The following is a 15,587-nucleotide window of genomic DNA, read 5'->3' on the forward strand; positions in this document are numbered from 1 at the left end:
CTGATTACAACAGTAACAGAATGAAGGTCTGTGGAACTGGAGTTTCAACACCTTCCATGCAAACAGAAAAGCAAATTCACGTAATAGGAAATTTTAATAAATAGATTCACTGAAGTGCAGATATTAGAAAAAAATTTCAGAAAATTAATACAAAAGAAAAAATGAAGAATTTTAAAATATGTATTTAATTTATAAACAAAAGGTGAAGTTGTGAAGAAAGACTATTGAAGGATTAAGACGTGAAACAGGGGCAGGCATTATAAGGCCGTAGGTTATACTACAGCTGGGGATGCTCCCATCACAGACTGGAGTGCTGGCGCAAGTCCAGACTACTGTGCAGGAAATCCAGATTCATGCTGAAGCTCCTGGGAGGCAAGATTTGATGCTCCAAGTACGTGAGATACACAGATCGAATTCCAGTCTCCTCTGGCCCAGTCCTGGTTCCTGAGAGCATTGTGGAGAGGTAACCCAGCAGGCAAAAGTTATCCCTTCTCTCTCTCGCTCTGATTTTTAAGTAGATGAGTTTAAATAAATAAATATTTTTAAAAATAAGGATATAGCTTGGTTTCAAATGGGAGAAGACAATGCCATAGAGTAACAACAGGCAAGACATAAATAGTAGAAGATAGCACATTGAGAGAGACCTATTGGAACAGGCAACTGTGGCCTCTCTTTCTCTCTGCCTTTCTGTTTTAGCACAGAAAAGAAAATCTTTGCAAAACTTAAAAAAAAAAAAAAACTCTACCACTACCTAATGAGACCCAACTTGACTTCAATTCACTTTTAGAGCTGTTAACCTGCCACCCTTTAATCCATGTACCTCATGTCATCAGGTAATGGGGTTGTTACAAGACAATTCCATAGCTACCCACTGCTCCTTTCTTGGTTATCTAAGGGAAGATTATCTAAGATTACAGCTAATTTATGGCTACCACTGCCTCTCTTTCTACACGTACTGACACTAATGGATCCTAGCTCCACATGGCTGAGAAATAAATGGATTCTACAGATTGGCTATAAACAGGGCTGCCACTAGGGAAACTGCTTCAGTGGACCCCCTACAGCCCTGAGAAAAAGGGGAGACTGACAGGGAGAATTTGACTGTGAGATGTATTGAGGTATGATTTGTGATGAGGATTGCTAAGCTGCAGGTTTTTTCTCTTTCCTGAATCAACCTGGGCTGCCTAGAAGGCAGAACGAAAGCAAGCACAGAGCAAGTTCTGGGGCTGCAGCACAAGGGAACCGCAAGGCTGCCTGTCCCCAGAGACCTTCCAGACCAGCAAGCAGCTACCTTTGTCTCCACACAACCACCAAGGACTGCACCTCAGAGTTTCTGGTAATGTGGAAAGATCAGTCTGACTGAAACGATAAATAAATGAACCATTTGTATGTTAGTTAACACATTAGTTCCAACCAGCCCTGCTTTCCCCACAAGAGCTTATAAGAAGGTAATTTTTCTGTTTGTCCACAGAAGGAAAAGAATGACTCAATCCTATTTTTAGCATCACTTTTCACTTGAACCTATTTGCTGCGCTTTATTCTTGAATATGTTGATGGATGTTTCTGTTGGAATCACTCTACAGTGATGTTCACACGTCTATTGTTACAAAGTCCCCATCTATTAGGTCTAATACCAAATCAAACTAGTTTATAGAGGATGTGAACTAATAAGTAAAAAGTTAACAGACTTGGATCAACTGCTACCCTGAAGGTGATTATGTACTGGGGATGCCCTTGTTCGGTGAGTTTTTACAATACAAGAGAAAATGAGTTTTGCTGCTAGGAATTTCAATTTTATTTTTAAAGATTTATTGACTTGCCGGCACTGTGGCTCACTTGGTTAATCCTCCGCCTGTGGCACCAGCATCCCATTTGGGCTCCGGGTTCTAGTCTCGGTTGCTCCTTTTCCAGTCCAGCTCTCTGCTGTGGCCTGGGAGGTCAGTGGAGGATGGCCCAAGTGCTTGGGCCCCTGCACCCGCCTGGGAGACCAGGAAGAAGCACCTGTCTCCTGGCTTCGGCACAGCACAGTGCTGGCTATAGAGGCCATTTGGGGGGTGAACCAATGGAAGGAAGACCTTTCTCTCTGTCTCTCTCACTGTATAACTCTACCTATCAAATAAAAAAAAGATTTATTGACTTATTTGAAAGGTAGATGGAGAAAGGAGAGAGAGAGAGAGAGAGAGAGGGAGAGATCTTTCATCTTCCTGGTTTCTCCCCAAATGGCCACAACGGCCAGAACTAGGCAATGCAAAGGCAGGAGCCTGGAACTCCATCAAGATCTCCCATGTGTGTGCAGGGGCCCAATCTTTTGGGCCATCTCCCACTGCTTTTCCCAAGTGCATTAGCGAGGAGATAGATCTGAAGTGGAGCAGCCAGGACTCGAATTGCCACCCACTAGCAAGTGGTAATTGAACCTGCTGTGCCACAATACTAGACCTCAAATAGCAATTTTTGTTCCTTAACTGGAAATGAGTTTCAAACTGGTTCTCAAATTCATATTACAATCACAACCAAATTAGACTTTTAAAGTTTTTTGTACTTGTTTGAATTTCTTGTTCACATTTGGGTATATTAAAAATGCCAACTATTTACATAGTCCAGATCTTAGACTAAGGCCACCGGAATTATAATATCTCAAAAATTAAACATATCCAAAAACTTATGAAATCTATTCATTAACCATTTTGTCATGGAGCACAAGGAGCCCATCATTCAGGGTGTCACCTAATAATTAGCCTATTAGAAGTGGCTCAATGGTGGATTTTCAGAATTTAGCCTACCCTTAGTACAACCACGATGCCAGGGCCTGGTCGCCAGTTGCAAAGGGGGCTCAGTGGAGTTGGAGGTGGGAGTGGAGGTGGGAGTGGAGGTGGGAGGTGGTAAAAACCCCAAAGTAGTTTAACTGCTGAGCATGCTGCACAGGTTTTATACTCTTTTATTATTATTATTATTATTATTTTTTGGTAACCAACACCCCCAACTATCTCTTTTATCACTAACCATAGATTCCCTATTCTTGCTAGTTCCTGGTATCTGTCTGAATCAACAGCTGTCAAAAGTGACCTCCAGATATCACCCACATGGGATACTAGGGTTGCAGGCAGAGGCTTTACCTGCTATGCCCCAGTGCCAGCCTCAAATGTTTCTGTTCAAACAACCACACTGGGACTAAAATTGTAGGAAAAACACTTAATAAAGAATAAATCTTAAATTCTGTCCCTGGCTACAGAAAGGAGACTACTCTTCACATTTCAAACCACCAGAAAACAAGCCAAAGTATATGAACACAAGGTTTTCTTTTTTTGTCTTTTAAATATTTATTTATTTAAAAGGCAGAGTTACAGAGATGCAGAGGCAGAGGCAGACACATAAACACACACACACACACACACACACACAGAGACACACACACACAATCTTCCATCCACTAACTCACTCCCCAAATGACCACAATGGCCAGAGCTGTACAAATCCAAAGCCAGGAACCAGGAGTTTCCTCCGGGTCTCCCACATGGGTGCAGGGGCCCAGGCAATTGAGCCATATTCTGCTGCTTTCCCAGGCACACTATCAGGGAGCTGTAATGGAAGTGGAGTAGCTGGAACTTGAACCAGTGTCCATATGGGATGCTGGCACTGCAGGAAGAGCCTTTACCCACCACACCACAGCACTGGCCCTGAACACAGGGTTTTCACACACTGGGTAACTAACAGAAAAGACTAAGTTTCCCTAGAAAAGTGAAACTCCTGGCAATGCTGAGCTTCCTGCCTGGGGAACTTTCTCCCATCTCTAGGCAGGGCACTAGAATCCCTGCCCCACAGGTACTACTGCATCAGGAGGCAGCCTTACACATTCAGGGCAGAAGATGCAGCTAGAACAGGAAGTAAGTCCTGTGATGGGCAGTGGACAGAGCCCTGAGTTGGAGGTCTACACCATTCCTGGAAAGGGCTGGCCTGGGAGGCATATCGCAGAGGGAATTACATTGTGAATTACAGAAAAGCAGTATGAACATGAGGAACTGCATATCCAATACTGATCATGCAAGATAATAACAGAGCTGAAAAATTCCTATCACCTAGTATTTATTTAGATTTTATTTTTTACATTTTGTAATCTGAGAGGCAGAAAGAGAGAAAAGGAATCTTGCATCTACTGGTTAATTCCCCATATGTTTGCAACAACCAGGAAGCTGAAATCTGGAGCTCACAACTCAGTCTAAGTACTTGAGTGCTCCCTCCCTCATGCCCATCCTCGAGCACCGCTGGTTCCCAGGGTGTACATAAGCAGAAAGCTAGATCAGAAGCAGAGTAGCTAGGACATGAAACAGACACACCCATATGGATGTGGGCATCCCAAACAACATCTGAACTACTGCACCAAATACCCATCCTCACCTAATATTTATAAAATATCCTTTCTGTGTTTAGGTATGGTTAGACACACAAATATCATCATGTCACAGTGCTGTACAGGCTTGCAGCCTAAGAGCAACAGGCTATACCTTGTAGTCTAGGTATATAGTATGCTATGCCAACTAGATCTGTACAAGTGTCTTGTAAGATGTTTGCACATCAAGGGAATTGCCTAATGATGGAGTTTTCATTGTCCTTGACTTCAAACACCCATGACTATACCTGATGTGTATGGAAAGAAACTGCTGCAGGGGTCAGATCAGAACAGGAAGACCCATTTGTCACTTCAGTAACACCCCCCAGAGAACCAGCCAGGAGAGCAACACAACAGGTTTGAAGTACATTCTACCCTTAGAAAGATAAAACCCACTATGAGTCTAAAACCAAGCCCTGCCAAGACCTACAGTGCAGACAGAGGACAGGCTGCACTTGTGGACAAGACAGTGGAGCTGAAGTTAACACCTTGGGCTTTCCATGAGTCCACTCAAACAAAGATAAAACATAAACCAATACAAATGGAAATTGGTCATTCATGTGCACTTAGAAGTTACAAAACAAAAAATTGAATCCACACTTGAGAAAATATGTAGTCGATAGCAGCCAACACTGAAATGATGGCTGTGAAGTGAAATTTATCAGAAAAGAACATGAAAGCTGCTATTGTTAGTGCATTTCAAGAATTAAAGAAGATATGTTCTTATTGACTACAACTTAGGCAAATCTCTAACGAGAATTAGGAACAGTATAAAAATGTAAATTCTAGAACTAGTACAATAACTGAAATGGAAATATTACTTGATATGTGTAAGAGGAGATTGAAGATGACAGAAGAAAGAATCTATGAACTTAAAAGAAAGATCAATAGAGAATTTTCAACCTGAAGAACAGACAGGAGAAAAGATTAAGCAAAAATAAATTCTTCTATTCTGCCAGTGGGAATGAATAATGTTCCAATCACTTTAAGTAACAACTTGGCAATTTCTTATAAAGTTAAGCATAGAATTACCAAGTGACCTAGAAATTACACCACCAGGTTTTTATTCAAAAGAAATGGAAACACAGATTTGCAAAAGGACTTGTGTGTGAGTGTTCATGGCAAAGTTATTCTGAATTAATAAGAACTAGAAACTACATGGCTGCCTCATGTGCATTAATACACAAATATATGTGTATTTGTACAAGAAATACTGCTCTAAGTCAACAACAAAATGTGTGATCTGAGAAGGGCATTGCAGCTCAGTAGGTTAAGTTGCCCCTTGGGATGCCCACATCCCAGATTCAGATTGTCTGAGATTAAATCTTTCCTACACATTTGATCCAGCTTTCTACCAATGCACCTGGGAGGCAGTAGATGATGGCCCAAGTGCTTGGGTTCCTGACACTCATATAGGAGACCTGGTTGGAGTTCTTGGCCCCTGGCTTTGGACTAGCCCAGCCCTGCATGTTGTGGGCTTTGAGGGAGTGAACCAGTGAATGAAAATCTCTGTCTCTGTCTCTGTTTCTTTCTCACTGCCTTTCAAATAAATAAACAAATCTTGAAAATATACATTATCTCTAGGGCCAGCATTGTGGTGCAGTGGGTGAAGATGTTGCTTGTGATGCCAGCATCCCATAGGGGTGCCAGTTCATGTCCCAGCTGTTCCAACTTCTTATCCAGTTCCCTGCTAATGGCCTGGGAAAAGCAGTGGAAGATGGTCCAAATGTTTGGGTCCCTGCCACCCATGTGGGAGATCTGGAAGAAGCTCTTGACTCCTGGTTTAAGCCTGGCCCAGCCTGGCTGTTGCAACCACTGGGGAAGTGAACTAGCAGATCCTCTCCCTCTCTGACTTCAGTAAACCCCAGAGCATGATGATTCAAAGCATAAGTCAAGCTTATAAGAATATATTCAATATGACTCTCTTTATGTGAAGTTCTAGAACCAGCAAAACTAACACATGATGATAGAAATCTCATCTGAGTTTACCTGGTTGAGGCTGGGTAGGAAGACTGACTGTAAAGACCATGAGGTTGACTTTCTGAAGTGAAAAAAAAAGTTCTTTGTCTTTACTGGGGTAGCGACGACACAGGTATGAATATTTTTCAAAGTCATCAAACTGTACATTGAAAATGAGGCCATTGTCTTGCATGTTACTTTTATCACTTTATGTTGATTAAAAACATAATTTATTTTGCTCAGATTTTGTTGATTTAAAGACAAAATGCCTTAAGTTTCATGCAGATGTATACTTTTTTTGGCAGAAAGGGGTTTAAAAGTAAAATAAATGCAAATTATGTTTAGCACAAGTTTTCTATAAAGCATCAGTTATGATTTCATATTTACATGATCATGAAAAATTGAGTTACATAGCATTCTCACCTTTTGTGTTGAACTTTGATAACATATTTGTAAAGAAATGTGCAATTGAGTTCTTTATTATAATTGTAAAATAGTATAATGCAGAACCAAACTATCTTCAAAAGTGTATAGGGCAGAAGCAGTTTCTGAAGGTAAATAAGATATATAGCTACACAGTGATAGAGAGGCAGAGCTTGTGTTTCATAAATTCTACATTTGTATATAATACATTTATAATATTGTAAACATCATAGTATATATTATATTCCAGTTCTAAAAATGCATGTATAATTAACTAATATTACTGTGTTTTTATAATATGGTATTCTTATAAAATTATGCTTAGAAAAAATGTGATACTCAGTGTTCTTGTGCTAGTAGTATAAACATATGTCATTTGTAAAATATAATTAATTAAGACTCACCGGTATAAAATCTATGCAAATTATGTTAAATTAAATGACATGCTTAAAGTGTTGAGCTAATTATTTTGCATTCTTTCTGTGCTGCATGAACAGAACTGAGTACCTCCTCGGAACTGAACCTTTGAGGATATCTGACTGACAACCTGACTTTAATTGGCCTCCTGTCACTTTTTATCTGCTCAGTCATGTGTGTCCTCTATGTTACAGGGCCTCAGAGTTGACTGAGAGAGCTTGAGAGGGGGTGTGTCTGTGTGCTTGTGCATTTTTAACTTCTTAAATTTGGAATTATGGTAACACAAGCATCAGACTCACATGTGACTTTCTCTGTCATAACTTTATTCCTCTGCATACAAACTTATATCACATAGCAGTGTAGTGAGGCCAGAAGTTTTCAACTCAAAATTGCTTTCAAGTCAAGAACCTTGGGGGACTAGAATGATCTTCACTCAGGCAGGTCCCACTTCTCTTAGTGCAATACTCAGGGACTTCCAAACACTGGTGGAAAAATGGAATTCAAAGATGTTTATTTTGCTGTTTGTGCTATGCTCTGGGCTGAGCTGTAGGGATTCAAAGAGAAACTAGGTTAGTTATTGGCACCAAAGGAAGACATATTCTTGGAATCTTATCATTTGACTAATGTGCTCTCCAAAAAGACAGACATACATTGGAATGACTTGACCAGGTGGTGGGAAGGTCCTAAAAATGCATTTATAATCAACCAATATGACTTTGTGTTGTTGCATAATATGATATTCTTATAAAGTTATGCTTAGAAAAAGTATGATACTCAAGGTTCTTGTGCTAGTTGTGTCATGAACCACTATATGTGAACTTGGGAACTGGGAGAAAGCCATATTTGTGTATTATTGTATAAAATTGGATAGGAGAGCTGAGGGAGACATAGAGTAAGGAAGCCTGAACAGAAATAAGTAGAGATAAGAGATAGAGAGAAACCCTTCCTTGGGAGGGCCAGATGTGTTCAACCAGTCCAGCATCCTTCTGCAACTTAAAGAACAAATTTATTCCCTCCAAAGAGCACAGGATGGAAGTGTTTCTGTCCTAACAGCAGATGGTACTTTCAAGTTTAGCATCCTAGGTTTTGGCAAAGGGAATAGCCAGTTGTGGTATTTGGTGGGAAAGCATCCGTTTCCTAGCCTGAGGGACCAGGGAGGGGAAGGTGGTGTGGGAGGGTAGAGTGTATCAAGATCAATGGAGCAGCCATGTGCAGGGGTGGCTTCCAGAAACCCAAGAGTCCTCTGGAAATACACACAGCACTTTGGCTGTATTTTCCTTTCTTTGTTTCTATTCCTCTGTTAAAAAAAAAAAAGTTCAAAACTTCCATCAATTTGTGAAATGGTCTTACAGGAAGCGGTTAATGAACACTGTTTTATCACAACTGCAGTGGCTTCTTCCTGTAAGAACCATTTGATCAAAGCGAAGGGGTGATGTTGATGAAATGTCCTTGAAGGCAACCACAAATAGGAAAGTTGAGAAACACTCAAGGCAAGAACGAGAGTGGGGAATTCAGAAGACAGGAAGGCTACGCCCAGGAGGGAGCACAGAACCTCCCAGTCACGGGAATACAGAGATGCATGGTACAAGTTTGGGCTAGGAGACACTGTCAAGTAGGGCAGAACCCAAGGGTGGGAAGAGGAAAGTGTGTGTGTGTGTGTGTGTGTGTGTGTGTGTATGACTATTAACAAATGAAGCAATTATAAAATAAATGTATAACCTGGGCAAAAATCACTTATTCATGAATTTTTTAAAGCTTAAGGCAGCTATATAACCTTGTAATAATAGATGACAGATAATCTTGTGTTTACTGAAGACCAGAATTAACCATATCCACAAGGAAGTCACACATTACATTTTCAAAAGAGAATTCAAAAATACCTTTAAACATGGGTTCTATTTGTGCATTTATGCTCATGACTTCACAGATCATTTCTCTTTACCTCCTGCTCATTATATGTTTGAGAAAGAAGAAAAACTAATTTGTAGGATTCTTCAAAGCAAGAATAATGCTACGAAAAGACAATAATTGATATCCATACAATATCTGACTAAAACAAGCTCTCTAAAAAATATCACTTTTGACCAAAAAAAAATAAAATAAAATCACTGAGTTCTAGAAGGAGACTACAAGTCTACAGCACATTTCACAAATCCTCCTGCAGATGCTGCAGATATGGGCGCCCAGGAGAGGGAAGCAAGAAGCCCTGGGGCCCCTGCCTCTGGCAGACCTTCTCCACGGCCACTTCCATCACACTTCGGAGCTCCACATCCATTCCACTCAGGACAAAAGTGACAGCTTCCCTGGGAGGTCTTCACACTCTCGGGGTAGAGAGAATCTGAAACTCATTCTAGGATGAGACTTCCAGGAACAGCAGGACTCACAGCTTCCAACTTCCCCTTTGGTCCACAGGCCCATTCCTCACGTACTGCATGACCTCCATTAGTAGGGTCCCAGATGGCAGTCTCCCATTAGGGGATGAGCATTCGCTCCAAATCTCTTAGGGTTGAAACCCAATCCCCACCGTGACCGCATTCAGAAGTGAGGTTTTTAGGGGGTGATTAATGGGACCACATTATGAAGGAGGCGCCACACAGTCCCTTCTGTGAGGAGGCAGCATACAAGGCCCTGCCACACAGGCAAAGACCCTAGGCTGGTTAGTGCCTCAGTCTTAGACTCTCAGCCTCTGGAACTGTGTGAAGTAAATCTCTGTTCTTTAGAAATTACCCAGTCTTAGGTGTGGCATTACAACAGCAAACACAGACACCTTCTCAGAGACATCCCCTGTGGCTGGTGAGCCCCTCGGGGGGCCCATGGCTCTAGCAAGGGGCAGGGAAGGGGCGGGGAGAGAAAGGAGACTGTAAACCATATCCTGAGTGTAAAAGGAGATGAGATGTCTGCAACACATTTCACATCTCACATTCCATCCCTGTGGGCCTTGCTGTGAAGGGCCAGGAGCTACCTCACACAATTCATGCAGAGTTCAGTAGGAAAGTCTTCACCTAGAATTTCAGAGGTCATTCTGTCCTTTTCAAAGCTACCTGAAAGAGCCCAAGTGACAGAACTAACAGAAAATGACAAGAAAGAATCATATTTTACCATTGGATAACCATTGGATGGTTAATTGACAGAAGCTTTCAAAACGAACTGAGGTGCAGGAAGGTTATTGATTTTATAGATCTGATGATACAAAGATCCATATTTGGGGTCAAGGGTTATGGTGCAACGGGTTAGTAGTCAACTGTGACTCCCACATGAGCACCAGTAGCTGCTCTACTTCTGATCCAGCTCTCTGCTAATGAGCCTGGGAAAGCAGCAAAAGATGGCCCAAGTGCTTGGGCCCCTGCAACCATGTGGGAGACCTGGAGGAAGCTCCTGGCTCATGGTTTAGACCTGGCCCAGCCAGAGTCATTGTGGCCATTTGGGAAATGAACTAGCGGATGGAAGATCTCTACTCCACTTCTCTCTCTGTAACTCTTCCTTTCAAATAAATAAATAAATCTTTTTTTTTTTCAAAAAAAAAAAAAGGAAAGGAAAAAATTGCTGCTAGTTAGTTGCACATTGCATAACTACAAACTACTGGGCAACTATAAAGACATATGGAAGGAATCTGTCTTCATATCACTGCTTACATGGCAAATTTTTATTCCCTTATCAGGACAAACTTGTACTCATGAAAGATTCAGTGTGGGCATAGCTCAGAACTCTGGTTCACAGATTCATGTCCAAAGTCATAAGAAAACATACTTCTGTCTTCCACAGATGTTGTATAACAATGTACTCTCAACTATGTGAAGTCAAAATATATAAAATGCAGATATGAGTTAGTTTTATGATTCTCTAATTTAGCCAATTATTACTCAGTTTGTCATGATTATGTAGGATATGAAGTTTCTATTACTACAGGTCAGTCTTTATTTTGTTGGTTCCTGCCTGTTTCCAGAACTGACTGGAGTGACTTAAAAATAAACTCATGAAGCCACACTTGTAAATTAATACAAAAATGCAAAGATGTAATTATGACAGAGTTAACAAATAAAAGGGGTGTTCACAAATTCATAAGAAATGTGTATTACAGAAAAACTGCATGGATTTCAAAATGCATTGCACCAAAATAAGCTTTGCTTTTTATTCCCTTTTTCCATGAACTTTGTAGAGCACACTCACACTATGTAAATTAGGATATTTAAAGCACTACCATCTTCATCAGCAGAATCAGCTTCTGGGAAACAGCAATATACAGATTTCAAGGTCAACACTGAAAAAATATTCCAGTGTATTTATTTTGTGCTCATAGGAGAATGGACCTGTAGTTGATACTTCACAAATCTGCTGTGAATCAAAGGGAAAAAGCAGGCATTCAGGACAGCCTAAGAAAAAGCAAGGATAATGACTCCCTGCTTGGGTGCTGCGATCCCTAGTGCTTCAGGTGGCTGTGAGAATGCTCACAGGATGTCTGTCTGGAAGCTCAGCTCCACTTCCCCAGTGGTGGGACTGTGATGGGGTGGGGGGTGTTTCAGGTAGGAAAGAGGCAGGGACAGACAGCAGTTGTCAGTAGAGGCTTCTCCATCTCACATTAGAACCTCAGGATTTACGAAGACTTTGGGACGGGACATTTTTAAGTGCAAACATTCCCAGCACTCAATAATTTGCAGTGCCGGCTGTGAAGGGGAACTCAATGAGATTGTGTAATTTGCTCCCCCCTCCAGATTTACTCAGCTTAGTCAATTGGCCCACAGGAAACATTTAAAGCCCCAGTGGAATTGCATCACTGCCACAAACCCTCCTAAGCCATCCCCACACTGCAGCTGCATTTCTGTAGTGACCTTGGGACTTCTTGCAGCTTCTCTCCCTTCCCCTCAAGTGCATCTTCCAAACTCCTGCTGGGTCCGCTTTCATGGTAAAGTCTCCCCTCGGTAGCTCTCCTGCTTTAGAGTTGCACTTCTGGGAAGATCAAATTCCTTTGTGCAGCCCACAAGGCCCTTAAGATAATTCCCTCTTCTCTGTTTATTTCCTCCTTCATGTTATCAAGCCCACACCTTCTTGTTTCCACCCCTGTTCCCCCATATAGCTCACTATCCCATGTCATTTTGCCGTTTGCTCTGAGAAAATGACAAGACAGATCAAATGACATCTTTTGTTCGGCTGCTTGCTATTAGCCTCCCAAGCGCCTCCCATTTCTCTGCTCTGCACTCTGGTAGCATTTCATTCCCACCTCTGTCAAGAACTTTTCACACTGATCGTGGAAGTTTTTCACCTGCCCCGCATGCTGCCAGGCTCTCGGCTGCTGAACTGCTTCTTCCTGTATCACAGGTACCCATGCATTGGCACAGGGGCTCCATTTAGCAGATGTGCCACACAGGAATGGCCCTGGAGACTGACATGATAATGTCAGAATAAAATATCTACAGCTGACATTGACTGGTGACCTTTGATGCACCAGGACCTGGGCTAGGTTCCTTAAAAGTTCCTTAATATGTTAAAATACTTAACATATTTTATATAATTTAATCCTTAAACAAATCTGAAATGCACTGCTCTCTCTTTTTGTGTTATTCTGAGATTGAAAATCTCTCACAAACTCTTCATAATAATAGGAGGTGGAATAGAGATTTGAACCCAAACTATATGAATCCAAAATTCATGTCCTTTTTAATAGAAGCTTTCAATTTCAATCTGCATGATATTGATATGTTTTAAATACTACGTTATACACTGTCACAGTTGTTTTAAAATATTTATTTATTCATCTATTTGAAAGGTGGAGTAATAGGGAGAGACAGAGGTATAGATAGATATATTGATTGATTGATAGATAAAGGATAATCCATCCATTGGTTTACTCCTCAAATGGCCACATCTGCCAAGGCTGGGCCAAGCTGCAGCCAGGAAACAAGAACTCCATCGGGATCTCCCACCATGTGGAAGAGGCCCAAGCACTCAGAGCATCTTCTGTTGCCTTCCCAGGCACATTAGTAGGAAGGTAGACCAGCAGCAGAGCAGCCAAGACACAGACAGCACTCTGATTTGGGATTCCCACGATGCAAGCATCAGCTTAACCCACTGTGCCACAACACCCAGTCCCCATTTCACAGTTTTATATTCCACATAGATATGATATGAACAAATTCTAATAGCATAATAGTATTTATGTCTTTCCTTTGGAAAATAAAAGGAGGCTAACACTAACAATTGCTCCATCACTTACAAATAAATTTAAAGTTCTCAGATTTCAAGTTACTTCTCTCAATCTGCTAGTCAATACGCTGGTCTTCTATATTTAACCTACTCAGAAAAAAACTTACTGATCAAATATTTACTGATTGATATTTTAAGAGATAAAGACTGGTGAGCACAAGGAACCCTTAAAACTGTTTTCTGGAAATGTTTTACACTTGTAACATCAAAAAAATGTTTAATCTCGCATATGGGAAAAATAATACTGATCTTTTCAGAAAGGATGCAATGGAGAGACTCCAATTTATATCCCAACAACAAACTTAGTACTGTATGTTCTTTTTCTCTTTTCATTTTCACTACTTTGTTCTGCCTAAGGAGGCCTATGCAATGGGCCAGCTGGTTTTAGGATTTTGCCATCAGTCCACGTGGCTGCCTTTCAGCGCAAGAGCCTTGCATGGACGACTACGGAACGGGGGGGGGGGGGGGGGGGGGGGGGAACAGGTAAGCTAACAGGAGGCAGCAGTACCTGCATTTACAAGGAGGAATTTGGCCTCTGAGAACCCTTTCTCACGTAGCAAGCTCCCCAGACCCTCACAGCCTCTATGGTCTGTGACGTCGTAGAAAAGCGGATTCCATCCACGCAAAATCCCTCCACATTTTCTCTTCTCCCACACACGGTTTAAAGGCAGGCATCATTTGCATACTTACTTTTCCAGTTTCCGTCGAATCTCAGGATTTTTGATTTCGTGTTGCAGATCCTCAAAGCTCTCCACGGAGGTCAAGTTGCAGAAGACTCTGAAGTCCCCGTAGGGTGGGATGCCGTGGTCTCGGCCCCTTTGCACATTGGTGGCGGCCAGATCCAGGGCCACGGCGTGCGCGGCGGCGAAGAGCCTCTCGGTGAGTTCCAGGCTGAGCAGCCGAGAAGGCTCCCGCGCCTTTGCGGCCACCCCAAACAGGCCCCGGAGCAGGGGGTCTATCCCGCCCTCATCCAGGATTCTAGACGGGGCGAAGAAAGCCTTGTGCAGTGGCAGGTGGCCTTGGGGAATCTCACCAAACGTGTCGTTCAGCCGATACAGAATGGGGTTGACCAACGTGTGGCCAAATCTAAAAGCTGCGGTGGCAAAGGCGTTGAAGATTCCCGCGTTCACGTTGGGGTCATAACCCCGGTACTCCCCCAGCAGCACCATGCCGGGCTCCCCCAGGATCTTGGGCAGCCACTGCTGGTAGGTGATGTGCTGCAGCTCGGCGCCCACCACCTTCCGGGCCTCCTGGTAAACCGTGTCCCCATCCCAGTGCGGGTTGAGCGCGGACAGCTCGGTAGCCACCCGGTTGTGTTCGCGGACCCACAGGGTGTGCATGGCCGTGAGAGCCAGCTGCTCGTTGGCGCGGTGGTCACCGGCCAGGAAGCAGGGACTGGCGCTGTCCTGATCACCAACTGTGCACTCCGTAGGGGGTCCCGTGGCAAAGGGGAGCAGATGCTTCCCGGAGGCAGACCACCGCACGCCGGTCCTCAGCAGGCCCTCGGGTGTGGAGGGGTCCCTGAGCAGCTGGGATTCCCTCTCTGAGCTCCCGTAGACGTTGGAGGCGTCGATGTAGGCTGTGAGCTGGTTGATCTGCTCCCGGGCATACACCGAGTTCATCATCAGGGAGGTCATGCCGCTGCCGCACACGGGGCTGGAGCGTGCAAAGAACATGCAGGCTGCGCTGCCGGCCCGGGGGTCATCGTGCGGGAAGGCGATGGGGAAGCACGGAGGGTCGTCGGTGCAGACAGAGCTACAGGGCTGCCCATCGGAGAAGCGCGCGGTGCTCAGCGCAGGCACCGTGTGGTCCAAGTCGTGGTCTAGAAACTGGCCCCACTGCATGAGCATGTGTGTGTAGCTGCCGTCGGGTCTGACCGTCGCTGCACCAGCCAGCTCGGTAGAAACCTGCCTGGGCAGCGGGAGCGGAGGGCGGCCAGAGCCAGGAAGACGCCCGGCACCACGTGGCAAACCCAGGCCGTTCTCATATGCAGGTTGCAGCAGGCGCACGAAGGCCGTGTGCGCCGCTCCCCACGCGGGCTGCCGCAGGTTGTTGCAAGTGCCGTCAGCCTTGCGGTACTTTAGGTGGAAGCACATGTCAGAGCAGTTGGGCTGATGCCTGTGGGCCGTGCATCCCGATAGATTGGCGATGAGGCTAAGGTATCGCGAAGACACCAGGTCGTTGTAGTGGAATTCTGAAATGCAGA

At 43.5% G+C, this 15,587-nt stretch overlaps 1 protein-coding gene across 3 annotated transcripts in view; it reads right to left on the minus strand.

Annotated features, from left to right (window-relative positions):
• The window catches only part of PXDNL (peroxidasin like), a 516,369-nt gene that overhangs the window by 79,471 nt on the left and 421,311 nt on the right, over nt 1-15,587 (minus strand). For 2 of the 3 annotated variants that reach the window (XM_002710472.6, XM_089335219.1), the window contains one exon: nt 14,072-15,575. In XM_002710472.6, coding sequence (XP_002710518.4) covers nt 14,072-15,575 — 1,504 coding nt within the window. Of the gene's footprint in view, nt 1-7,572; nt 7,728-14,071; nt 15,576-15,587 lie in introns of those variants that run through there. The other variant, XM_089335220.1, reaches the window with a different exon arrangement.

Source organism: Oryctolagus cuniculus, chromosome 6, assembly GCF_051225735.1.
Source record: "Oryctolagus cuniculus isolate XC-2025 breed Fujian yellow rabbit chromosome 6, ASM5122573v1, whole genome shotgun sequence".
In the NCBI taxonomy this organism is placed as follows: Eukaryota; Metazoa; Chordata; class Mammalia; order Lagomorpha; family Leporidae; genus Oryctolagus; species Oryctolagus cuniculus.